A 26,136-nucleotide genomic window follows, 5' to 3' on the forward strand; every position below is an offset into this window, starting at 1 on the left:
CTTTTCAATAAGCCTCTTCAAAAAGGCAGCATGAATATCAACCTCAGACCCAATCCTCTGCGCTGCAGAGCAACACATGGCAAGTTCTATTACTGTTTTGCCTCAACTCTTCCACTCAGGAATACTCGCTTTGCTTCCCATTCTGCCCATGACAAATGCTATACAGAGAGATTACGGAACAACCAACAGCTCCAAACTCTCCTTGCTTGGATGCTCCTCATCAGGCTCCATTTTAATTTCTGAGTTGGGTTTTTTAGGGCAGGGGGGGTGGTGGTGGTGATGAATATAGAGCTAATATAAATCAAGTGGGATTGATGGATATATTAACAGAAACAGTAGCTAAATATGCAGCCTTGTCAACATAAGTAGCATAACTATTATTTAGCTGAACTTACAAATATAATATTATCCCTATGCACAACGTGAATTAACTAAGTCAACATAATGCACTGTGGAAGTCACGCAAGTTTCACCGATGAAGGAAAGTTCAAGCAGCAATCACTTGCCTAAGAACAGAATTTTTGTAGTTCACTGAAAACAGAATCAGAAAATATTAACATTTTACTGCTCTAGTAAGTACACATTTGTCCTATATTCATCATCCCATCATGAGGACTTGTGTCATGGCACAGTTACAAATTCCAGACTCATAAACCAGGGTTATGAAAAACATGATGACAGAGTGAATCAGCACCGAGAGGGAAGATCCTCACCCAGGTACACCTGCAGACTCCATGCGGTTCGCTAAGGACACGTCATGCGACCAGACGTCATACTGCCACTTCCGGAGGCCGATCACACCGCACAGCACATTCCCAGAGTGAATACCAACCCTCATGTTGATATCCACTCCTGTGGCCTCTCTCACCTGCCTGTGGAGGGGAGGAGGGTATCAGAGCATAAGTTACACTTTTGATTGTCTCTCCTCCTCCTGGAGATCTGTTAAGGTTTAGTCTCATTATACACTTAGTGCAAAGACAAAAGACAAACTTATGACCTGATGCATAACTATCCAACCACAGCTAATAAATACACTTTAAATGCTGACAAGAAAACTAAAAATTACTTTATCAATATCTTCATAGCCTTGATACATTAAAAAGCCTTCTCTACTATACTTACTTTATTGCTTCACACATGTCGAGTCCCATTTTAACACAGTTCCTGGCATGAACCGGTAAGGACACAGGTAGGCCTGAGACACAGTAGTAGCAATCTCCCAGGATTTTTATTCTCATGCATTCATTCTCCTGGGAAATTACGATAAACATATTTAACAGAAAAAAAAAAAAAAAAAAAAAGAACTGCAAGCAGGCTAATGACACCAAAACTGGGACTTGTCTATATCGTTTTAAGAAAATCAGGCTTCGTTCAATCCTTGTTGAAGCAAAGCTTACTTCTCCTTTCCCACATCCAAATGACTGGATTGTTACTCACTGGAGGGTAACAGAAATAACCACTTCAAGCATTTCTGAAATAAAATCATCTTACTAGTTTCTGACTTTATTCTTGGAACTGTATGCAAATGAGAAGCTCTAAACAAAAATCACTGTCACAGAATTTACCATCTAAAGGATGAAATTATTTATGTATCTTTTCATCTTCATTTTTATTAACACCTGAATTACAGGCAGTTTGTTCACCTTTTACTCAGTTTTTGCATGGCAGCCTCATAAGTAACTCAGAAGTAAGATATTGCTGCCCATTACTGGCTGGAGAGAAGAAAGGGGAAGAGCAAAGAGCTCCTCCGTACTGTCTTTTGTTAAAACATTACTGAAGAATTTTAACTACAAAGGTTGCAAGCAAGCCAGGGCTAATTCTGCGAGGCTGTATAGTGTTTGACTGATGAATAGAGATGGCTTAATTTGGGCCAGCTGACACCTTCAGCTGCCCAACCCTCCCTGCTGTGGGAACAGACCACCAATTCTTCAATCAACTTTAAAATACCCTAATTTACAACCAGCCCAAATCAGTGACAGTTTACCAGACTAAGCTGTTCTCCCTCATCAATGAAAGCCTTAAGAGAATATCCATCATTCTCCACCATCTTAAGCCACCCAGTAGGTTCTGAGCGTTGCGGCAAGCAACGAGCTTAGATAGCCCTGTGCTTCAGTTACAGAGATAAACAGCAGAACCTACCCTAGATTAGAGCTGTTAGACTTCAGTATCCAGCTCAGTGGACAGGTCATTAGGTAAACTGGAACCTACAACGTTTTTTACATTATGGAAAAGATGGCTGAGAACACTCCCCAGCAGAACAATAGCGCAAAAAGCAGGAATCTGTTCTTAGGGCTCAACCACAGAGTTGCAAAAGACCGTGACTTTAAACAGTGCAATTTGCAGACAGGAGTCAGAAATTAAAACATATATATATAACTCAAAATCTGGAATATTTTCTATTTTTGTATCTGATGAACAGTTGCAAAAAATGACCAAATGTCTTTAACGTCAGCTTCTACTGTGGCATAAAAAGGTCGTTGCAACTAAGATGACATGACTTATTCTGTGTGTTCTTAATAGCTGCTTCACAACAATACAGTTACAATACAGTTAATATGACTCCTATTTGCCAGTACTTGAAGTTTTAACAGCAACTGAATTCATATAAATACAAAGATTATTCAATGTCATTTAGTCAAAAAGGTTAACTAGGGTTTTATAGCCAGGTTTTAATCAGCAATATATTTAAAAATTTATTCAATGATATCCACAAAGGTTTAATTTAAAGCAATTTCACTCCTCTGCTATATTAATAATTTAGCTTTCCCACTTTTTCTTAATAATTTTTAGAATTTCACAAAACCAAGATTTTCCAAGTCCATTAATTTTCTAATTGGCATTCAGTATATCCAAATGTAGTCAATTATGAAATCAAACCAACATCTTAAACCATGGAAAGTTTTGATAGGTAGTCACTAGTCTTGACTTAGACTTTACCAATGCTAAATTTCTAGAACCAGAATTTGGGTTGGTATTTGTTTTTTGGTGTCACATAGGATACAACAATACTCAGCGTTTATTTTCCTAAAGCCATATTTGCCTCATAATACTAACAGAAAAATCAATGAATATGACAGAACATATATCCAAGATTAGGGGTCAGTTTTAGCGGGTAACAGAAATCGTCACACAGAGTCAATTATGCAAACATTATGTATGTACACAATACAGTCCCTGTAATCTGAGAACTCAAAAACTGAATTTGTGATTACAGTTGCAAAAAAATGAACCTCAAGCATCACTTGGAAGTGGTGAGAACTACTGCCAGCCTGAAGGGTCAGTAGTGAGGGTATGTCTTAATAGGGACCATTTCAACCTGCTTCCCATTCTTACACTTTTCTGTTAAGTATCCATTACTAATTATTACTCTTGAGCTAAAGTTGTCCTTGATCTGATGCAATATGACTGAATTTATAAATTTAAATGTGTGTCTGAGAGTTCCCCATTTGCAGAGCCAACAAATAATCCTTCTAACTGAACACAGCAAAGCTCCTCAATAGAGCTTGTATACAGTACCTCTTACAGCCCTATTATAATTATTTATTGCCATCAGACCACCCTGAACAATACAGATAAACCTCCAGACTCACAAATGGAATTACAGTAACAACTTGGTAAATTTCCTATTTTTGTTTTAAAATTTTGTTTTAATGTGATTTTGCTAGTTAGTATTAAAGCCAAATTAGTCTTTCCTTCCTGACTTCAGAAGCACTCACACCAGCTGCCTTCTCTCTTGCAGAAAAGACTTCCCTACTACACAACAAACTGCAACACCTACCTTTGCAATCTGATCGAACTTTCCAAAAAGTTCATTCAGCATCACTACTAGCTCCTTAGGAGAGCAGTCACTGGCAAGGCGAGTAAATCCTACAATATCTGCATAAAGAATGCTAGACAAGAACAAAAGGAAAAAACAACATAACTGAAATATGAAGATATGCCTATTCCACAGTCAACTTAAATATTAAAATGCATTTAATAGAAAGCATCTCTCTTTGGAAAACAATTCTAGAAAAAAGGGTTCGGGTATCTCAACTGATTTAGACAACAGCACATCAGTTCAGGACATGTTATCTTCCCACAACAGGAAAGAAGCTCACTTCAGCCTGAAAGTCTTCCTCCAAATTTTAGTTTTACTGGACCATATACACTGATAAGAATCAGCAGCTTATATTAATACAATTACTGCTAAAGTTTCTACTTACCTAACATTTTGGTGCCTTTTTACATATAGGCTGTGGAAGTTGTTGTCATGCATTTGCCTATTATCATTAGTTTCCTTTAGTCGCTCTATGATTGCTAGCTTCATTTCCATAGAGATATGAGCTGGCAGTATGGATAAAAGCAAATTTTCCTAAAAGGAGAGCAAAAAATGGATGATGCAAAATTCTTAAGAGCGTAAATTTAAAACAGAAGGATTTTAGTGATGGCAAGAAGGAATTAAAAAAATAAAATGCCTTCATTCAAATAGCTTTTTAGTAATGCACATCAGGTTTTCCAGAAAAGATTTTTACATTTCTATTCTCAAAATCACTAATTTTACAGTTAAGCAAGGGTGTTGCATATTTTTTCTTTTGTTCCTTGTGACCTAGATGTGACATCTCTCTAACGATGAAACACGCAAGAATTCAGTAGTCAGTACTACAATTGGTGGAAAAAATAAGTTTTAATTTATACAGAAATCTCTGTGTTATGTTAGCATTGTCTGATAAAGCTTCTGGTAAATGCTTATGTTCCATAACAAAAACTATGCAGTATTAAAAACCCTTGTGATTTTTCAAATGCTGGAAAAGCAGGAACGGATACCAAAGTGTTGACAACATGCTGCATAGCTTAAATGAACCAGGAACTGATGCCACTGAAACAGTCTTTTGAACCGAGTGCGAATACAGACTCTTCAAAAACCACTTATATTGTCTGACTATTCAGCGCACTGTTTTACACTGGCTTTGACTTAAAAGCCAGTTCTTCATAGACGACCTTGCTAAGTTGCTGGGCAGAAGAGGAAGACAAAAAGAGAGTACTTTTAACCCAAGAAGAGCTCTACCACTCCAGAGACAGCCACCACAGAAGAGGAAATGTTGCGTGGAGCAGCTACAAGCAGGAACTTTTTCTGATGTCATTGCCAGCAAGGTCAACAAATTGTGTAACTGAGTAAAATGCTGTTCCCCTTTGGACCAAATTTTGTCCCCTTTTCCTGAATACCTGATGCAGCAGTATACAGATGGCAGTAAGTTGGCCAGGTTACTTAACCGGTGCCTGCCACCAAAAACAAATGCCTTAGGATCACAGTGGGAAGAAGGAGGCCTTGAGCATCATGTACTGGACTACAGTAGGTGTAGACAGCAGTTTAGTTTGAGACTGCCCCCAGAAACACCCCCTTCCCCTCCTCTAGCATTTTAATACTAGGAGAGTCAACCTTAGGGAACAATTTAAACTGACAGCAGAGCCCCAGTGAATGTAACAGGGCCATTTGAGGCTGCCACATTTCAAGGAAGTGATGATGAACCCTGAACTGCATTTCTCACATCTTCACAGAGAAAAAGTGGGTGGCAAAAAGAAGACTCAAAATTGTGTGACAAATTACAACACAGATGAAAAGAAAGCTGTCCATACATTTAAGCACATCTACACTTCAAACAAGCAACCATAAAAAAAAAAAAAAAAAAAACAGCCACCATGCAAGTTACCACATTGCCCAAAGAATGAGAGCACGCTGCCTGTGTAAGCTGATTAGATGCTTCCCTGTCTGCTGCGTGGGGAAATTCTGCCAGGACTTTCATGCAGATTTGTCATCTCATCTCACAAGATTAGCATCAGAGGACAGATCACACTAGCTGTGTGGCATTTTCTTCTTTTCAATATGATCAAGTCAGTCACTTCTCAGACCCTTCTTTTTATCTAACAACTGGTGGGCAGAGAATTCCGTACACATCAGCCTTCTAGAGCTGCTGTTCTTAACCCTACTTATACCAGGATAAAAGAGGAAAAGTGCCCTAGTTTCAGCTTTGATACTTCTTTACAATCCTTCCTCAGTAAGAAATTCACGTTCCTTGCTTATTCTTTAAATACCACTGGAGTTTATGGAAATAAACGATGTCATGCTTAAATACTGTAATCTATTATACGATTTTTTTTCTCCCTTAGGCTCCAATTTTCTCCTTCTAGCAAATGAAAAACAGTTTGTGAGACAAGAAAATACAAGAATAAATAATATTTTAGAATTCAAAACAAAAAAAAAATGTGACCATAGGAAGCATAAACTAACTGCTGAAATTACAAGTGTTTTTCAGGGCATTAAGGACATGTTCTTTTAAATTACCTTGGGCCAGTCCCAGTAACATTTTATACTAGGAAAAAAGTAATTAAAATAACTGGCAATTACATTCCTGTTACAAATACTGAGATTTTCATATAGACAAGCCACAGAGAACAGCTTCCTCCCTTTAACTTCCTTCTTTTGTTACAAATGGCACAATTTTTATTTTTGACACTAGGTGGGTATGACAAAGATTGGACCAAGCCTTTCAACATGCGTTAGTCACCAACTTTATAAAATTATACAGACTTAAGAAATTAAAACAAGCAATTCATAACATGAATTAGTTCACTCACTTGTTGCCTCTTTTCAATCTTCAATTTCATTCGGACCTGAATGCACTTTAATGTGTATCTATATAAATCCCACGAAGCAACTTGCATTTGGCGTTTGTGAAATGCACCCATCAAGTTACCACAAAGAAAAATCACAGCATTGGCAAGTAGCTGCACAAGAAGAAAAATATTTACCTACTGCAGAACTACCGTATTCACTAATACACATACTAGTCCCTTAAAAACACTCAATCCCAGGCCACGTTCAATTTTCATCTTACCCTGTCACACGCCAAATCAGTGTTGCAATTAGCCAGGCTGTACCTGGGAAATACAAGCTAACTGTCACAGTCACAGGCATTCCTGTATGAACATACAGTAATATAATGAAACAGAAAATTCTGCTATATCATTTAACATTTGCAGGCACCAGTGTTTGATTTAGGGAAAAACCAGTCTACAAACTCCTGCATCAGCATGCTGTGTGAAGTCTGACACAACACCTGCATCAAAAGAGCTGTGGTGCTCCTTTGAACACACCCTATTAATAAGCGTTGGGAACCCTGAAAGCACCCAGTAGCACTCCCAGGCCCTCCTGATTCCTCAGGGCAGCAACAGCCCTTTTGATCCACCCTGTAAGGCAGCGCCAGGTGAAGTTACATAGACCCATCTGAAACTGCACAGATTTTGAAAAATGACTGTGACAAAGTTTGTCATATTTTCAGTAACTTAGTTAAAAAATTAAAATAATCATTCTGCTTCTTTCACTCAGGTCAGAAAACCAATGTGCATTATTGATTAAAATAATTGCCATTTTATGAAAAGTATGCAAAACACATTGGGCCCAAGCTCCAAATCCATTAATTCGGAAAATCCATGTAGAATTTTGGAACTTATCTAAACAGATTTGTTATGCCAAGATCAAATGGTAATATGACTTGGGTATTTAATTACTTAACCAAGTAGTACTTCCTTACCTGAAATAGAAAGGATTCCTTATTTTCCTGAGAAGTCGTGTTTACCATGATGCTTAGAACAATAATATGGGAGAGAGCAGAAAGTACACTAATTATGACAGCACCTCTCATCCCAAAAGGTAGCATGGTATAAACTGTGAAGATTATGAATAGAAAGAATGGCACCTTGGAAAGAAAGAGAGAGAAAAAAGAAAAAAAAAAGAAAAAAATAAAGATGTTACATGTTATAAGTTATAAATACATGTTATTAAGTGCCTGACAAGAATCACTACAGAACAAAGAGGAAAGCAGCAGGATTCTTGCTCATTTTCAGGCTGGATGTTTCAAAAACACAATTGAAAACACGACAGTGGTAGTCCTAAAAGCTTTGAGGGAGTTAGCAGCTCTAGATTCATAGATAAAACAGTTTAAAATGACATATCACCTTTAAGTTTTTCAGTTGTCCTTGCCCTTCATCCTTAATTTATCCATTTCAGCTGAAAATACACTTTGTACCTCATTTATCAGGAACAGTGTATTGCAAGGATAGTAATATTGAATAGAATCAGATTTCTCACCTCCAAGTTATTCTAATTTTAACATCACCCAATCACATGTATGTTTACTCCATATTTCATAAATACCAAAAATCCAAGCAATGCTTTCTGGTGCTGACACAAGAGAATAATCATTATTGCCACTAACTACGTGTTCAGCTGCACAGATTTTACAAAACGCACAATGGTCCACTAAACTGCTAGGCATCAGAAGCAAGGTATATAAAACTTACATCAATATTTATAGATGTGTTAAAGTGTTTAGCTTATATATATATGGAAACTATCAACCCTGATCATAGGAAAATATTGTGGCATTCCTGGCTCAGCTCCATCTCCTCATTGCAACTCAACTTGTGCCGCTCCAGACATGAACGTCCTCAAGGAAGTCCCAAGGCCCAGTCTGCACTTAAATGTTTTGCCAGAATAGATAGCTTGGTTGGGACAACAATAAACAAACAAGCAAGCAAATAAAAGTTTTCATTCAACAAAAGTAATCTTTTCATGTTCACCTTTACTATTTTAGTGGGACTAAAAAAAAAAAACAAACCTTTTTCTGCCTTACGTACAACCCCTACCACACAATGTTCTGAACACTGTGTAATAGTTTTATAAGCATGGACAAGCAATGGTCATACCTGCATTTAACTAGTAGTTTTAATTAGTGATAAATTCATAACTTGAGATAAAAGTCTGAAATTAACTTATTCAATTCTACTTTCTAATCTAGGGTGTCCTTATATTTTAAGGCTTTAAATTGACATTAATTAGTTATTACCAAACGCCAGCAACACAAGATTTCAGCTTGCAGCACTGAACGCAGCAAAACCAAATCTTGCTTCATTACATGTTTGTACTTATAGTTAAGAACAGTAAATTTTCTTTTTTCCTAGGGTAATAGCTTCTTCCTTAAATTAAGAAATACTGAATAGCAACTGTAAATACACAGTGCTGGATCCAGGCCACAATACAAATCAGATTTTGGTTGTTTAACTGATAATTTATATCTATCTTTATTTCAAATAAAGAGGGGAAGGGGAAGAGTCAGTAAAACAAGATAAAAAGTCATTTTTATTTCATTAAAAACTCCTCTATTTACATTATGAGAGCCTAGGAGGAGTTTCCTACAAATTATGATATTTTTGGCATCATGAAATCGCCCGTCTTCTGATCAGAGATACTAAGCAATGAACTTTAGCCACACCCAGCTATGCCAGGATGTGTCATTAATTCTTATTGTTCACTTCACCTCTCCCACTGATTTGAAAATATGCTCCCTAGGGCACACCCAGCTCCAGAGTGCTTTATACATTCTTGAACACCACTTTGACCCATATAAATTAAAAAAGCAAGTATTATCAATGAAAAATTCTCTTAAAGATGAATTCATAATAATTAAAGTTTAGTAAAAATCTTAAATAAAAATACAATTCAATTACAACTTAAAGATGTAATCCTGCATAGATTTATGCAGCTATCCAATTTTCCCAGCTGAACTCTATTTTCCCTGTAATAAAGAATACAAACTAAAATTGACTATAATAAATCAATAAAACCAATTTAGGAAAGTGAACCTAAATCTCAAGAAAAAAAATATTATGCAGTTATAACATTCAGAAAAAATAAAGCACAAAGCCACATTCATATATGCTGACTACTGGTTTTATTTAAGTACCTGAATGAACAAGATATACGTACCTGTTCCCACAGTTGATAATTATTTTCTTTTTCAAAAAGAGAGATATATCCTACAATTAGGAAGCAGATCCAAATTGTAACTCCAAATAAGGTTAGCCATCTCCGAAATAGGGATTCAATACATAAAAGTAAGTACATGACTGCAAATATGACAAGAGCAGCACATACTGCAATAATGAAGGCAAGATGATAACGTGCTTCCTGCAAAAGCAAAACAAAGTGTTATATTTGCTCTAAATGCCCCCTTTAGAAAAAAATGGAAAATGCATCTATACTGTCCTGGAAACAGCTTAGATAGGAACTCAGGTTAGCAAATTTTAAAGCTAAGTAGTTTAGCTGTGGCAGGGTTAACACTTTCTGATATTCACACATACAGAGGTAATAAAATAAATATTATTATAGATACCCAGTCTACCCCAGTTCCACCATTATTATTTCCCAAATTAGTGGTTTTGTCTTTTAAGCTAACTATACTACATTGTACAATGCAGATGCAAAAAAGAAACACATTTAAGGAGTTCAAGCTTTGCTAAAAAGAGTGTAACAGCTCTTTTCGTAAGTTTTACAGGACATGACTTTTAACATACAAATAGTGTTGCTACTTCTTTCCTTTTTTAAGAAATAAAAGCTAAAAGGGATAGAAGTGCAATTGGTAAGATTAGTTCTGGTGCTAGAGAGACACTTAAAGACACTTCATCATGAAGCACAGTATTTGGAAAGTAGCTTTAAAAGGCAACGAAGAATTGTAACAGCTTCCTTATTACCTTTTTACAACATTATCTTTAAATCAACTCGCCTTTTTTACCAGTTGTCAACTGGGCTGGCTTGAAGAAAACCTGATTTCTTTACAGAGAATCATATTATGCTACACAACAAAAAATTATTTAAGCTGCATCTTTCCTATGCCTATAGGATCCCTGCTCTTTGCTAACTAACGATTGATTGAACAGATCACCTGTTGTACCTGTTGTACCAAGAGTATCTACAAATCCTTAAAAAAAAAAAAAAAAATCACCTCAGGTATTCATAACCAATGAATCACTATATTATTTTACATTTCTTAGATTTCTCTAAAAAGAAAATATGAGAAATGCAGGACATTTTGACTTAGGTTCCGGTTCCTTCCTTTGCCCCATTATTACTTATTTACTATTGTAACTACCATTTTGCATAGTTTATGATTTGTTCATAATATATAGGAAGGAAAGAACAATCTTTACAGTAACTGTGCATGTGCCTAACAACACTGTCTCCTCTCTTCCCTGTCCCTTCAAAAACATGCAAGGCATTACATACACAATTACTTGATTTCTTTCAACATTACAACTTGGATACCATGTGGCTCAAAAAAATTATTTAGCCTGAAAGGTTTTGTGTGCCTTTATAGTGATTCCTCATCAGCTTTGAAAGCATCAAACACAAAGAAAAAAAAGTATACTCACATGACTGACAAAAAAGATTATAATTAGAGTAGTCCAGAAGATGGTTGCAATGAAGAGCAGCAATAGCAGGAGTGGATGCTGCTGGCTTGTGTAGCGGTACTTCTCATAGAGGGGGTCTGATATCTTGCAGTCATCATTTTCGTTGAAGAAGTATTTACCTTTAGCTGGCATTTTCTCCCAGGTTGGCTGCTATTTCTCTCAGTTCCCAGTGCACACAATAAGACACAGCTGAAGCTACTGCTTCAAAGAGAAGTTTTGTCTTTTCGCTACTGCCTCTGCAATCTTTAGGCACATCAAGTAACCCACGTTCTCTGATTTTACTTCTCATGAGCATTAACTTCAGGTTTCCAGTGCAACCAAAAGCAAAAGACTTAGCCTCCCCAAAACCACGGGCAATTCATCATCAGCTCTACGCATCAATCTCTAGATCAACTTGTATTTGTGCAGCTAGGAGGTTTTGGCGTGGTCTTTTTTTTTTAATTATTATTTTGCAAGTCTCTAACTCCTTTCTATAAGCTTGAATCTCACTTCCTGGGATGAGCTCTGCAGAGAGACAGTATTATTAAATTAATGTATTCAGTTAACTGTACACAGTGTTTCCCAAGGAAAAAAAAAGAACAAACCAAAACAAACACAACAAAGCACATTCCTTAAACTTCCTATCTGCATGCTCTAACCAGCAAGCAAAAGCTGTTTCTTGCTGGCAGGGTGGAAGCCCAACAGCCCCGTGCGTGGGCAATGCTGCCCAGCAGCCGCAGAGGCAGGGCTCGGGCAGTGCTCGCCAATGGCTGCTCTGCGCACACCACTGCACCCTTCTCTAGCAACTGAAACATTTTCATATGAAAAAGATACTAAATTTGTTTCCTTTTGAGCAAATGACATCGTTGTGTAACTGAATACTAACAACTCTTTTGAAGTCATGTACATGCCTGTGTGGATGTATATATATAAAAATCTTGAGTCACAATACACATTGTTTTTATTTTTTTCCAAAACATGCATTTGGAAATCTGTTTTTTATTCCATTCACACTTGGATTAGAAGGTACAGAAAATGAGAAAAGAATACAGCTGTCAAAATTCATTGAGCTTTTTTTTTTTAAAAAAAAGATACTTAATATCTAGTCCTATATATTTCATTCAACTCTAATTAATAGTGTTTCCAAGGCAATAGGTGCATTCTGTCAACAATGAACATTAAGGAATGAACTGTATTGTTAATTACTAATGACCGGTGTTTTTCAAATAGGTTCATGAATACCGTTCTCTCAATGCCAAGAGAGATAAAACAAAAAAAGCAGGGGGATGGGATGGAGGGAAGCATGAAAAGCGGGATTTCAGAAGTCTTATTAAAAGTTGACAACAGCTTCTTTGCCACTTGACTGCTGTCACCATGGTGCACAAGGCCATTGCTCTGAGGAGAAAGAACCTGCCAGAAGACTTGTAGAGAAGCCAAATCCTAGCCAGTTACTCTCAAAAGGCAAAACACTTAACCACACACGTGTTTAGTCTGCATTCACAATACAACCAGGAGTGTTAAGGAAGACATTTCAGAAACCATACTGAATGATTTAGCCTAGGTAAACAGAGCCAAACACTAGCATGCTACCCAATTATTAGTGACAAGGCAGGCAAAAGCAGATATACCAATACTGACACTGGAAAAAAAAAAGTTAATTTTTGCAGCAAAATGAGTAACTAAAACTTGGATTAATCATAAAAAAAGAAAGACCATCTTGCATGTCTTTTATTCATTAACACCCAGAATAAACTCACATATGTATTAAAAACTGCAATAAAATGGAAGACATCTTTCAATACATCTTTCCTGTGTATAGTTAATGGTACACCTAATATCTCACCTGTACTGGTTACTACCAAACTTTTCTTCATAAAAGGTTTCCCATTTTTCACCTGAAAAAATTATTTGGTTACTCATACCATCTGCATGTGCATAATAATGCTCTTGCAAAGGTGTGTGAATGAATAATAGAAATCACTGGGACTGAAAGTAAAGGAGATGACAAGAAGAAGCTGAAACATTGAAATCATGGCCAAATGCATTTTCCAAGTCATACAGGTTTCTGCAGAATTACTTCACTTGAAGTTTTTTCTGAAGAGGAAACTATCAGAAGGTGTGTACAGGGACAAGTATTTTAATATGAATTTGTCTTTCAGTAACAAAGACAACTCGCTATAGACAGTGGGAAGGTTACAATTGCGATGCACCAGAGGCAGACAACTCGCTGAACAGCCTGAAGAATTCCTTTACCATCATGATGGGGGTGCAGGAACACACTGCCTGTGTGATCCACTATACATGAGACGACAGGCTTGCCATCCCAGTTCCCTCTAAAAGTGTATTTTCAGAATAAAACAATGAAAAGGTTCTTTAATATGCTTGCAGGAGTCTGATTTTGAGGGTAATTTTTATGATAATAGGTATTTTGAGAGGCAGCTCTATTTTTCCAGTTAGCAGAACCAAATCAATTTTCTAAAAATAACTATTAATTAAGCAGTAATACATTTGCAATTATAAGAGACAAGTAATCCCGTCTTGGGCTACTTAATATTGAAATCCAAGAAAAATAACTTCACGGCTTGCTTCCTGTAATTTATTCTTCTGACCATGTTAATGAAAAAACAACACCAGGGACAATCTCTATTTTACAGAACTATACTGTGTGGCTGTGGTTCAGTTATCTAATGTTGAAAAGATGAAAAAGTCGTCAAATGGCAGCTTGGAACTATCTCTGAATATTATTTAAGAATTTTACAGGACACCAAGTTGAAGAGACATATCTCTTCACTAGTTTAATCCATTTTAATAAAAAGAGATTGCTACCTTATATTTTTTTTTATTCCTACATTGATCTTCATAGAATTATATAAGTAATTATGAATTACTCCTAGGTCATAGCATTTTCTTCACAAAACCCTATTAGGCAAGGAAACCCCCAAACAGTACTTTATTGGTTTACCAAGAATCTATAGTACACTTGCATAAATGCTACTTTGAGATGAGTAATTCAGCTCTGAACTAGTTTCAATTTGCATCCCATGTCCCCCTACCACTCCCATTGCCCTTTTTAGAAAGTACCACAGAGCAACTTGTGCTCCTTCAGTACCAGTTAAATATTTTTTAAAATTGCAAATTACTTGCAACACACAAAATTAGTTATTTGAGAATCATGCAATTACACATTAGTTGAATAAACGCATTTTTACATGTGACAAACGTAATAGCCTGCTAATCATCATCATATAATTGAAAACAGAAATACACACACACACACATTAGTACAGGAATTCTATTTCAGCTCCAAAACCACTACAAATACTTAAAAAGCTTTTTGCCCCCCTCTTTTTTTTCTTTTATAAAAACATTACTGGCATTACCTCTTTCCATTAACATACAAGAAAATCTTTTGTTTAAGAAACTGTAATAGACTTAGCTGAAAATCATCAGTTTTTGTGCCCTTACCCCTTCTCTGAATTTTTTCTGGCAACCTTCTGAAAATGTAGAAAACAGACTTGAGAGAGAAAAAGATTCTGTTTCATGGATGGCATCACACATTAGTAAAATCGTCAATTTAACACACTCCTGTTTATATATTTAAGGATCACGTGAGCACTGTGCACCACAGCATCACTTTTGCTTTTCTGGGTCATTGTTTCTTGGCAATTTGCCGTTCTGACACCACAAGAGAGGTGTAACCCTGAAACAGCAACAGGCCACAAAAACCAAACAGCACTCCCAGAAGCACCAGTGCCAAACACCCCAAGCCAACTGGGGAACTAGATCTGGGCTGCTGCCATAAAACCATGGAGCTCAGATCATCGGTTTATTGTAAAAAAAGCCTAATTTCTTTAGAAGCCTTCACTGTGTTCTGAAGAATTGGAAAGGAGAAGGAACAATGTGTCAACCACATTACTATATATATAAGAAACAACCCCAGCAGTATGGGTTGGAAACTGTGCTGAGAACCTACAGGAACGTCTACCAAAAAAACGAATACACTTTAGTCAGATCTGGGTGAGTTCCACAGCCATCTGCAGGCCAATTAATGTGAAAAACATTTGGTCAGATAAAGAAATTTGCCCAATCAATATGTAAGAACAAACACTGGACATATGATAGGCATAAAAAAATTGGACAACAGGATTCCTTCCAGAACATGAATCAGAACAGCTACAGCCTTCCAAATCAACTCTGTTTCAAGGCACTGGGAACAAGGTTGTGTTCAGATTCAGCAACAAAAACTTATCTAGGTAAGCACTGGGCAAGACCTGGCGCACACGCACAGCCACATTTCCCTTGCAAGCAAAAAAGACAACATTTCTATCTTCCACAAATGTGGGTTTTTCTAACTGCTCTATGCTTGCCTTCCCATAGATAGGAATTTTCAAGCATTGTTAAACTCTCTGGTTCCTACTGACAAAGCCATTAGGATTTTGTTACAAAAAAAAATATGAAGCAAACACGTCATTAGGCTACTAGGCTTGCACTGAAGCTCTTTTGTTCTCCTGGGCTAGTTAAAACTGTCCACAGTGTTTTGTGTCAATAAGCAACTTTTCCTTAAGAATTGGCCTGGATTCAACAGTTGCAGAATAGACATAAGCATACTACGGATCCTATAGAGATCAAGTGTTTTAAAGAAAACTAACCGAAACATGATACCATGGGCTACACTAACAAGTCCTATTACAAAAGCCAGAAAAGCTTCTTTCTTTTGCAGTTTGCTCAAGAGAAGTAGCTACAAAAAAGCAAGTGTTTTCACAAGGAAAACTAACCTGGGAAGGTGCATCGCACAGACCAACACTTTACTGAGGCAAACAAAGTTCAGGGCAGACGAGGCAAATCTGCTGATGTGGTGAGAACACAATTCCTTGTGCCTCCAAAGCAGCAAGGACTCACCTCATTTGCCATTTCCAGCCTTGTCATAAAAAATACGCAATGTATCACTAGGTAACAGCCTTCCCCCCACGCATTTGCATTGCGGGCATATTTTCATAATATAGCTAGTTACTAAACAGACCATTCTTCCATCTTATTTTCTAAATAGGCTGTTACTACTTTCCAAGGCACATCAGCACTGTATTTTCCATTCTAATAGCCAACTGTCATCCCAATAATTTTGTTAGCATGTCAAATTTCGTTCTCTGGGCAGGTGATCATCTGTGAAATAATGTACATGTTTGTGAGATGGAGGTGAATTTTGCCTCCCTGCAATTCATTCAGCCCTACCTGTGCATACGCCAACCAGCACAGATGAAGCAAGCATTTTTCTATCTCTTGAAATAGAATCACATCAAATTCTTGCATTTCATAAGCCCCTTGAAGCTTCTGGCTGCAAAGGTTTTATTTCTCTGAAACAATACTGAACAGGCAAATGCTGTGAAGCTCCAGGCTTCTCAAGATGCCTCTCAAAATATATTGACATTAAAACTTTAGCTTGAGTCTTTGTCCTGCTAATAATTAAAGGGTCGTGCCCTTGGGCCCTAGCTCTTTCGGCCAGCAGAAGTTAGTAATCAACTATCCAGCAGCTCTTTGTTTCAGTTCTAGCAACTTTTCCTGCTATCTGGACAATTGTCTTGCCTCCAGAAAGCCCCTAGTCCCCACTGCCTGCTTGGAGCCAAGGTAGGAGACACTTTTCTATGCACATCTGTCCCAATTACCTCTTGGTCACCCAGTTTCCATCTAGAGCATAAGTTAGTAGCCCATCAGTTTTCCCTCTCAACATGGAGGTGCATTGGACAACCCCCCCCCCTTTTTTTTTTTTTTCCTTTTTTTAAAGCACTGCAGGTCACACGTCAGCCCGAGAGATTACTTGGGGTAACTTCAGCACCTTCCTCCTCAGCAATCGTCTGCAAGGAGCAATACGAGGGCAGATGGAAGAGGGAGAAACAGGAGAACACTGAAGGCACTGAGACAGGAGAGCAGAAAGCCACTCATCACAGTGACTTCTCTCTTGAACTGTGGCACAAAGCACATTCTCCCCCCACCAATGCAAGGTGAAGTAACAAAAAGAATGATGTGCTACCTGAAAAAAAAAATCAGATTGATAACAACAAAACACCTTGTGGGATGGCCCTCTTTTACCCTCTGTATTTGCAGAGCATGAACAGTTTTCAGGTGTTAGCTTGGTCGGAGGCTGGGGAGTGGATCTGGTAAACCTGCACCCTCTCCTGCCCACTCTCTCACCCACACAACTGGATGCACAGTCGGACAGTGATCACATCTATTCTCCGCTCCCTTAGGAGAATTATTCACAGCAGCTACTGAACAAGTTAATGCCTTTCCAAATGGGACCCAAGTATGTTGCAGTTCTGTTCTTCATTTCAAAACTACTGATGTATTCACAAACACATCCACAGTAACCTTCTGCGTTAGTATTGTCAGTAACAAATTGTTAGTAACCTCCTAACAATTTTTAAAGTATTTATTCACTTAGCTGTTCATTTACCAAGGACTCAAGTTTTGCTCATCTGAAGCTGTCCGTTTACTAAAAGGCAGTCTCACCCATGAAATATTTAAACAAACCCTAATAGCAAGAACCAAGTGAAGTGATATTCATTGCCTGATTCCTCTCAATAACTGCTGCACAAAAGCAAGCAGAACCAGTTTTTCCATCTTTAACTACTACAGCACCAAAGACAGAGGTTACAGATTTGATTTCCATTCCATCGTTTGTTTCACACAAACAACAACAGTGTTTCTGAAATTACTTTAGCAATTTCCATGACAAGAATGATTGCTGACCGTAATTACCCATTAGTAGATATTAAAAGGGAATCAGGAATCTATAAACATGCAGCAGAATAATTGAAGGAGATTAGTAGATGAATTATGAATCTCAGGCAAAAATAATCTACAGTCTAGCGGACTCCACAACTAATTCAGCCTAGGAAGTGAACAAATGAACTTTAGCAATCCAAGTGTATACCACAGGAAATACCATTCAAGTTAAAGACAACACTTCTTCCTTTTACGTTGTGCTTTCAAATGCTAGCCTGCAGTCACCTTAGCTTTTTCTACTCATACAAAAACATTAAATGGAGAAGAGATGCGTTTTTAATTATTTATCTGTTAGTAGTGGTAAATACTACTTGCACAAGTAAATTTCTTTACAAAGATAAACTTTTTTTTTTTATATTTTGAAGGTTTTCATGTGAAATTTCACCTTCCTTAATTACATTCAATTTCTGAAGAGGTCCTTCTGCAATACAGAAAAATCTTACTTATATTTACCTTCTATTTTCTCACAAAAAGTGAGCAGCTCTGAGGAGAAGGACCTGGGGGTCCTGGTAGACAGCAAATTATCCATGAGCCAGCAGTGTGCCCTTGTCGCCAAGAAGGCCAATGGCATCCTGGGCTGCATAGGGAAGACTGTGGCCAGTAGGTCGAGGGAGGTCATTCTCCCCCTCTACTCTGCACTGGTGAGGCCACAACTGGAGTACTGTGTCCAGTTTTGCGCTCCTCAGTTCAAGAGGGACAGGGAACTACTGGAGAGAGTCCAGCGAAGGGCAACCAAGATGATTGTGGGACTGGAGCACCTCCCTTATGAGGAAAGGCTGAAAGAGCTGGGACTCTTTAGCCTGGAGAAGAGAAGGTTGAGGGGGGACCTGATTAATGTTTACAAGTATCTAAAGGGTGGGTTTAAGGAGGACGGAGCCAGGCTCTTTTCAATGGTTCCCAGCGACAGGACAAGGGGCAATGGGCACAAGCTAGAACATAGGAAGTTCCGTTCAAATACACGGAAAAACTTCTTTACAGTGAGGGTGACAGAGCACTGGAACAGGCTGCCCAGGGAGGTTGTGGAGTCCCCTTCTCTGGAGATTTTCAAGACCCGCCTGGATGCAGCCCTGAGGGATGTGCTTTAGGCAATCCTACTCTAGCAGGGGAGTTGGACTAGATGATCTCTAGAGGTCCCTTCCAACTCTGAAGATTCCGTGATTCAACACATCATCACTCAAAACTATATTTACATTAAAAAGCCAAACCAATACAAAAAAGTAGTCTGTCATTTGAAAAAAATTAGGAGGCAGAAGAAATCCCACCATGTGTCAGAATAATCAGGCTAAAATATGACACTACATCACCTAGACTGTGCCCTTGAACACTGAGAGCCACGGCAATGATAGCGCTAAATATATTGCAAAGAAATTAAACTTTAAAAATTCACAGTCTTATATCACTAGATTCTTATTTAATTAGATTGCTTCTTCTTGTGACATATTTTGCCCAGACTTTAAAATAGGAATAACAAGTTTTTAAATTTGTAAACAGTTTTTCAGTCACTAGTAGAAATGGAAGATGTGGAATAACAGAGGCTGTGGTTTCACAAACACCTGAGTCCAACAGCTGGCTCAGGCCACCCAAAGGAGAAGGTTTCATCCACTCTGACACCCTGTCTTGTGCCAGCTGCACCACCTGCCTGCCCCGGCAACCAGATCCTGCACCCACCAGGCTCTCTGATGAGCCTATTCACCAAATACAACAACAGAAAGCTATTTTTGGCAGGTCGCTTCTCTGTCAGGGTGGTGCAGTGTGACAGCCAGCTCTGGCACTGGCCCAGTGTTTGGAAGGGAAAGGCAAACCAAAAGTAGGAGAGCAAGGGCAGCAGTGAGTTGTTAAATTGATTCATCACTTCTCACGAGTCTACAGCCTAAGAAAAAGAATATCACTTCTAGGGTCTGGGGGTTTGTTGCTCATTTTTAAATATCACTATTATTACAGGATGTGCTTTGAGGAAAGAGATTACAGTCACCGAAAGAAATCTTTATGCTACTGATCCAGGTACAACAGAGAAATGGTGACAGGAGATGGCTCAGGAAACTGAAGATTTATAATTTAAGACTAGCTCACAAATTAAGATAGTAAAAACCAAGAAGAATCCATATAACCAGATTGGTGCAACTGAATTACATGGGAGGGTTTACTACTGTTCTAAAGTAGTTTATTGTGCAAACACATGATGGTTCAACCATCAAATCTAGTAAGCCTTACAATTAACTGCTGAGCCTGGCTCAGCAGGAAAAAAAGTAAAAGGAAAAAAGTCCTTTTATAATATTAGTTTTCATAAGCAGCACACTCCAGGGTGTAAAAAGATGTATCACACCAGAAGGGAATTAAGCTGTACTTTGCATCTTTCAAAGTCCAAGTTGCATGATTATTTCATGATTCTTAGACTCCCTGTCACATCTTACAGATAGATTTTCTGACTTTAGCTGATTTAAAATTGAACTTACCGCTACGAAAGTCGATATTCCACTAACACTAAGTTTCAGTGACCTATTTAAAATTCATGTCTTTGAACATAGCATCCTCAGAAGTCAGGATAGCTTCGCATTATGTAATTTCAGTTTAATTATATCAAAATATAATTGTGCAGTTATTTATAGTAATAGAACCTGCAATATTAAGCTATATAAACTGTAGGAAAAAAACACCTGAAACGTAGAACATTTAACTTGAACACTATGGGGAAAAAAGTAGTTTTCAACTGAAATAGGAATAGGGATGGAGTGTATGTTTTTGTAAGCCGCAATAATTTCTACTAGAATACCCCTGGTGTTTTCAGAAGATTTTTTTTTTTAAGGAAAAAAAAAAAAGGTATTACACTAGGTAATACTCAGCCTATATTGACATTAGTGATAAGCAAAAAAAAAAATCACTTCAAGAAAGTTATGTTTAAACTGTCATGAGGTTTTTTCGGACATAATTTAGGACACAGAATTATAAGCATCTGGCAAAAAAAAGTTCTCAGATTGCAAAACTTCAATATAATTACTTAATTACATCTAGAATTAAATCTCTGTCATTTGTATGGCAGTATTAGCTGATGTGACAGAGACAGAATAAAAGGACATACCTTGGCTCTTCTAACTATGGCTAGATATACCAACAGAGGTTCAAAAAGAAAAAAAAGAATCAAACAAACAAAAAAATCACCACTGTGAACGGGAGTGTAACAGGCATCACACATTACTCTTATTTCTTCCCTGTCTCACTTAGTTATTTAGGGGGAGTGTTACAGTTCAACATAGAAATGCATCTTTCCCACCTCTAGGGTAAATAGTGTATTTGCACAGAACGGGTGCAATCACAATATGGCAAGGGATAAGGGTCACGCTATGGGCGGGAAGAAGATAAAACCTGACCAGAGCAAGATAAGAAATCACTTGCTATTTAGGCTCAATCCAACTAAAACCAGTAAAACAGAGAAGGAGGCTCAAAGACAAAACCCTCTCTTTCCTACCTACAACACTTCTACGCTACTGGAGTGAGTAGATATACATACAGGCATCTGAAATTCAACTAACACACTGACATGAACAACAACTTCAGTTTCTTCAGCTTTTTTTTTTTCCCCAGGCTCTAATATTTCATATGAACTAACACTGACATGTACATGGAAAATGTGTCACTAAATAGTTGGTAACGGACCTTTAAGGCTGCTCAAAGCACAAATCAGCACTATGTTCCTACTATACTCTGTTATCAGTACAGATTTCTATTACAGAACCAAGTATTTTTATAAAGTGATTTTGCCAAACACCACAACCAAAATGCAAGAGTAAACCATAATGTAAGAACAACATCACTTGTGTCTGCTGCCAAAGGCCAAAATGGTTGTTTCTATCTGAATTTTTGCTTACTCAACAGTATCATCTGTATCATTCTTCAGATTAGCATTTCTGCCGAAGTGATCAGACCCACTGGCAATATCACTTTGGAAATAAACCTCAGCCCAATTCCAAGAGACAGACAACAGAAAAAAAACACAATTCTGTATCAGTACCTAGAGCGGTGTACTGCAGGGTGATATTACAGTACAAATATTTTTGTTAAGGTATAAAACACTTTTTAAGTTTCAGAAAGAAAAGCCTTCATACTGTTAATGAAACAAGGGGGAATGAGAGGAAACAGATTAAATCCAATCCCCCCCTTTACTTAATGATTACTACTTCAAGAGTAAGTCCTGTCAAGTACATGTTTTAAAAATCTTATTTCTATATAATTTTTATTACAGGGGAATTTTAACGTTCCCCAAACTTCTTCACGTGTCAACCGTGCAACATTTGTTACACCACCACATCCGTACTTCACAGCCAAAGAAACTAAAACTAACACTTGCAAATAAGGAAGTTCCCTCCCTTGGAGGTTAAATATTAAAAACACCACCACCAAGACATAGCTACACTTCTAATGGAAGCAGTGTTTCTACAGTCATACCCTACCTCAGGACACAACAGCAGTCAAACACACACAACTCTTTTTAAAAGTTTCCCAAAATGTAACACTGGGTTTAGGAAGGGTCCTTTGCAGATTCAATCTGAAATAAAACAATGATAATGGGATGCAAACCTCTGAAATCTTGTCTTTTAAGTCCTCCTTGATAGCAACACACACTTCAAAATTGTTAGGAGTTATACACGTATTTTTCACTGACCCAGACAACATGCCACATGAGCTACACATTCATGAGTGCCTGGGTAAAACCTCCTGGATCACAGAAAAAGCCAGCTGTGCAGCAGCAGCGAGAGCTTTCCACTGACAACCAACACGCCTCACGGGATTATTTTTTTCCATGCTAAATTTTGATTGTCTACTAAGGTAATGGAGTGTCTGAACACAGACCTAATTGCTATCATTCTTCTTGTTTCATCTTACCATTTTCAAAAAGTTTTGCTTGACAGCCAGCCCTACTGTTCCCAACTCCAACAGGCTACTGGAAACCTGCACCATGTAAAGCACTGACTCGCCATGGTAAACATGGGTATCTCAGCTGGCAACAGCCAAAATGAAGCAGACTTTTAAAATTAAATTCTCCTTAAGCAGATTTATCCTTTGTATTGTCCATTTAACTAGTATTAAAACAGAACTAGTTAATACCAAAAATCTGAAATCATACGATAGTCACAGCAAAACATCACAATATGGCAAAAGTCACTTTTCTAAAAAGCTGTGCAATTACTGCCTCAGAGCAACATGAAGTCCACAGAAGAACTTTCCAAAATAGTGAAGTATGCAGCCGTGACCCTAGTGAAGGTTATCGCTGATCAGTATCTGAGCACTCCCCAGGGCTGTGTGCAGCCATTGAGAAAGCACTTTTTACCTGGACTGTAATGCTGAGCTGGGCATAACAGATTACTCTGGGGTGTTATGGTCCTATATCTTACTGAGACTACTGATAAAAAAAACACATGCTTCTTGTTTGCTTACCGTTACAGGCCACAGGATTCACTGGAAAAAGTTATATTTCTCCACTCCACTATGATCTGTTTGATCATTTTGAAATTCCTGCAGTAGAGTGAGCACCACGCACTCAGGTATGATCCTTCACTCTGAATCTTTCGACGTATCACAGGCACCAACCTGCAACAAAACAAGGAATCTTTACTCCAAGGACCACTGTAAGCATTAATGATGCTTCTATTTCTTCCCCTCATAGTTCAAGGAAGAAAAAACTACTCAATCTCCATCTCCAAATATTATAAACATTTTACCCAGACAATCAACAGATCAATAGAAGAATACGTACTTAAACATACTGTGGCAAGCTGCAGCCTGAATGTAACTTGATTGAAATACTTAATGATAGATGGAAATGGCTGAAAAGAAGGCTGAAGACTAATGAGAGGTATCATCTTTATGCTAACTGATCCCAATGGTTTTCAAGCAAGGTCTGTGTGACAGCAAAAGATACTCTGCTAAAGATGGGAGAAGAGTGTTTCACTAACTTTTACAGCATTCTTGATGATGAAAACCCTAATATTTTCAGTAAGTTTTATTACACACAAGATCAAATATCAGCAATTAAAAAACCACCACAAGAAAAACTGAATAAAATAATGTATAATACAAAACAGCATAAAATATTTTTTAGGATCTTGGATTGCAGATTGACAATATGGCAGGAAAACCAGCTAAAAAACCCAAAACATTCCCTCCCTGCACCTTGCAGCTCTAGAGAAGACTTATCTAATGCTAGGGTGGAAATGAAGAGATTCTGACCACTAGATTTTCTTGGAGAATGAGAGGGACAGAAAGGAACATTCCTAGGATATCATGAACAGAAAATTGTATCTCCAGGTAGGCACATGATCAGAAGACATCGTCAGGTTATCATCCCTGAACTTAGTGCACCAGCTCTCCAGTAGGTGAATCCATATCATACATAACAGCTCCTAGCTTTGTCGTCCTCTCTTCCTGCCTTATCATCTTCACATGCATTATGGGAACAACTGTTTAGATGTGACAAGATGCCGAAGTAGTTCAATACCTCACCAAAGTACCAGGCACTGGTAGGAGGCATGGTTGCTAACTATTCATTGTTGGAATCCAGTACACACTCACCAGGGACAGGAACCAAGAAGGGGAATAAATGGTTATAGAGCAGTGTTGAAACAATGACCCAGAGTACAAGTGGCCCAGGACAGGAAATCGAAATTAAGATGTCAGTGGGAAACCTGATACAAGTTAAATAGGTGTGCTGGGAAGGGAACAGATCAACACCTACTTTGTTGTTCATCCCAAAGCTCCGTCACTAGAGACCCAAGCTAAACTGCCAAATAATCTGTCACAAAATCAGAGTGGATGCGAAGTATTTTATTGCAAAAATAATTCAAATAAACCTATAGTAATTTTCTGAAAATCTTTTCTAGGATATACAAATTACTTAAATCGCCACTCAAAATAGGCACTCCATTCTATTACAGTGTGTTAAATGCCCAGTTCATACACAAGCCCTGGGAGAGTTGCAACCAAGTCCCATTACCTTTTGGCCAGGAGTTAGCTCCACCTAGCCCAGCCCAATGGGCATCAGTATTCATTGAAGTTAGGTGGAAACCAGAGATGATTCTTAAGAAAAAGATAAAGATCCTGACAAAGCCTTCTGGCAGTCTTGGAGATAGATGAGAGGAAAAAACAGTAAGACATCATCTGAAAAGGCAGATACAAGTCTGCTGTGTCTGTGCATACATAAAAGCAGAAAAAAATAAGGCTTTGTTTAACCTCTGTTACATGTTCAGTCTGGAGTGCCCAAATAAGCTGCTTCTTTACTTTCACCTTACTATGTATCCAGTATTAAGGATGAGTCCCTGGTAATCAGCAGAGAGATGCCTCATATTGCTTTGAAACAGACCAGCGCTGTCTGTAGAGCAATACTCGACAGCAGGTTACTGGTATTCAGTTGGGAAAATGAGGAGGACGCCGAAATAATTTAGGGTGTCCCACAAATTTCGTAATGCCTTTTAGAAAAATATATTATGACAGTTTTAAAAATCATCCCAGAAACAACACTGTTCAGAGATTTTAGAAGAGGAGCTAAAGGATGTAGAATTGTTGTTTTCAATGTTTATGAAGGTGCTTAATTGTAGCAATTCAGACTTGCAATGTACCTAGTTAGCTTTTAGAGAATTAATTTAAGGACTATGCCAAACTCACAAAGTTCCACTGTTTTTTCAAAAAATTGTTTTATTTTATAAACATGTGCCTAAAAACCTAACTTTCCCCAGAGCTCCTGATAAAGTTATATGCTAGATTTACTTTAGTTGCAGAGGGATCAAGCTGCTGCTCCCCCAAAAGGGTTCTCATGACCAGGTCCTGAGGGCAGTATACTTCCTATCATACGCAGACATTATAAACAAAGATAACAAGTGAGAGAAGTACTTTACATCAAAACAGGGGGGTGAAGAAAAAAAAAAAAAAAAAAAGATTCTCTCTATGTTTGTAACTGAAGCTTCTCAGAGTCACAGAGACCAGCCTGCTGATAAGCAGCAAGTTTCCGGAAGTAAAGTGATATGCAGACTAAGTACCTAAGTACTTTGAGCTATTTTTTTGCTCTGCAAGAGAGACAAGCCTCTCTGCATTCAACACTAACCA

At 37.9% G+C, this 26,136-nt stretch overlaps 1 protein-coding gene across 7 annotated transcripts in view; it reads right to left on the reverse strand.

The window, feature by feature from the left end:
* ADCY7 (adenylate cyclase 7) overlaps window positions 1-26,136 on the reverse strand; it is a 67,718-nt gene that overhangs the window by 22,652 nt on the left and 18,930 nt on the right. For 4 of the 7 annotated variants that reach the window (XM_054198438.1, XM_054198434.1, XM_054198435.1 and 1 more), the window contains 9 exons: window positions 23,476-23,628; window positions 11,248-11,790; window positions 9,806-10,006; window positions 7,572-7,736; window positions 6,616-6,765; window positions 4,206-4,354; window positions 3,779-3,890; window positions 1,123-1,250; window positions 714-872 (listed from right to left, as the gene is read on the reverse strand). In XM_054198438.1, the coding sequence (XP_054054413.1) occupies window positions 714-872; window positions 1,123-1,250; window positions 3,779-3,890; window positions 4,206-4,354; window positions 6,616-6,765; window positions 7,572-7,736; window positions 9,806-10,006; window positions 11,248-11,418 (1,235 nt within the window). In that variant the 5' untranslated portion in view covers window positions 11,419-11,790; window positions 23,476-23,628. Of the gene's footprint in view, window positions 1-713; window positions 873-1,122; window positions 1,251-3,778; window positions 3,891-4,205; window positions 4,355-6,615; window positions 6,766-7,571; window positions 7,737-9,805; window positions 10,007-11,247; window positions 11,791-13,108; window positions 13,161-14,730; window positions 18,633-23,475; window positions 23,629-26,136 lie in introns of those variants that run through there. The other 3 variants (XM_054198437.1, XM_054198440.1, XM_054198439.1) reach the window with 3 other exon arrangements.

This window comes from Rissa tridactyla, chromosome 4, assembly GCF_028500815.1.
Source record: "Rissa tridactyla isolate bRisTri1 chromosome 4, bRisTri1.patW.cur.20221130, whole genome shotgun sequence".
Taxonomy (NCBI): domain Eukaryota; kingdom Metazoa; phylum Chordata; class Aves; order Charadriiformes; family Laridae; genus Rissa; species Rissa tridactyla.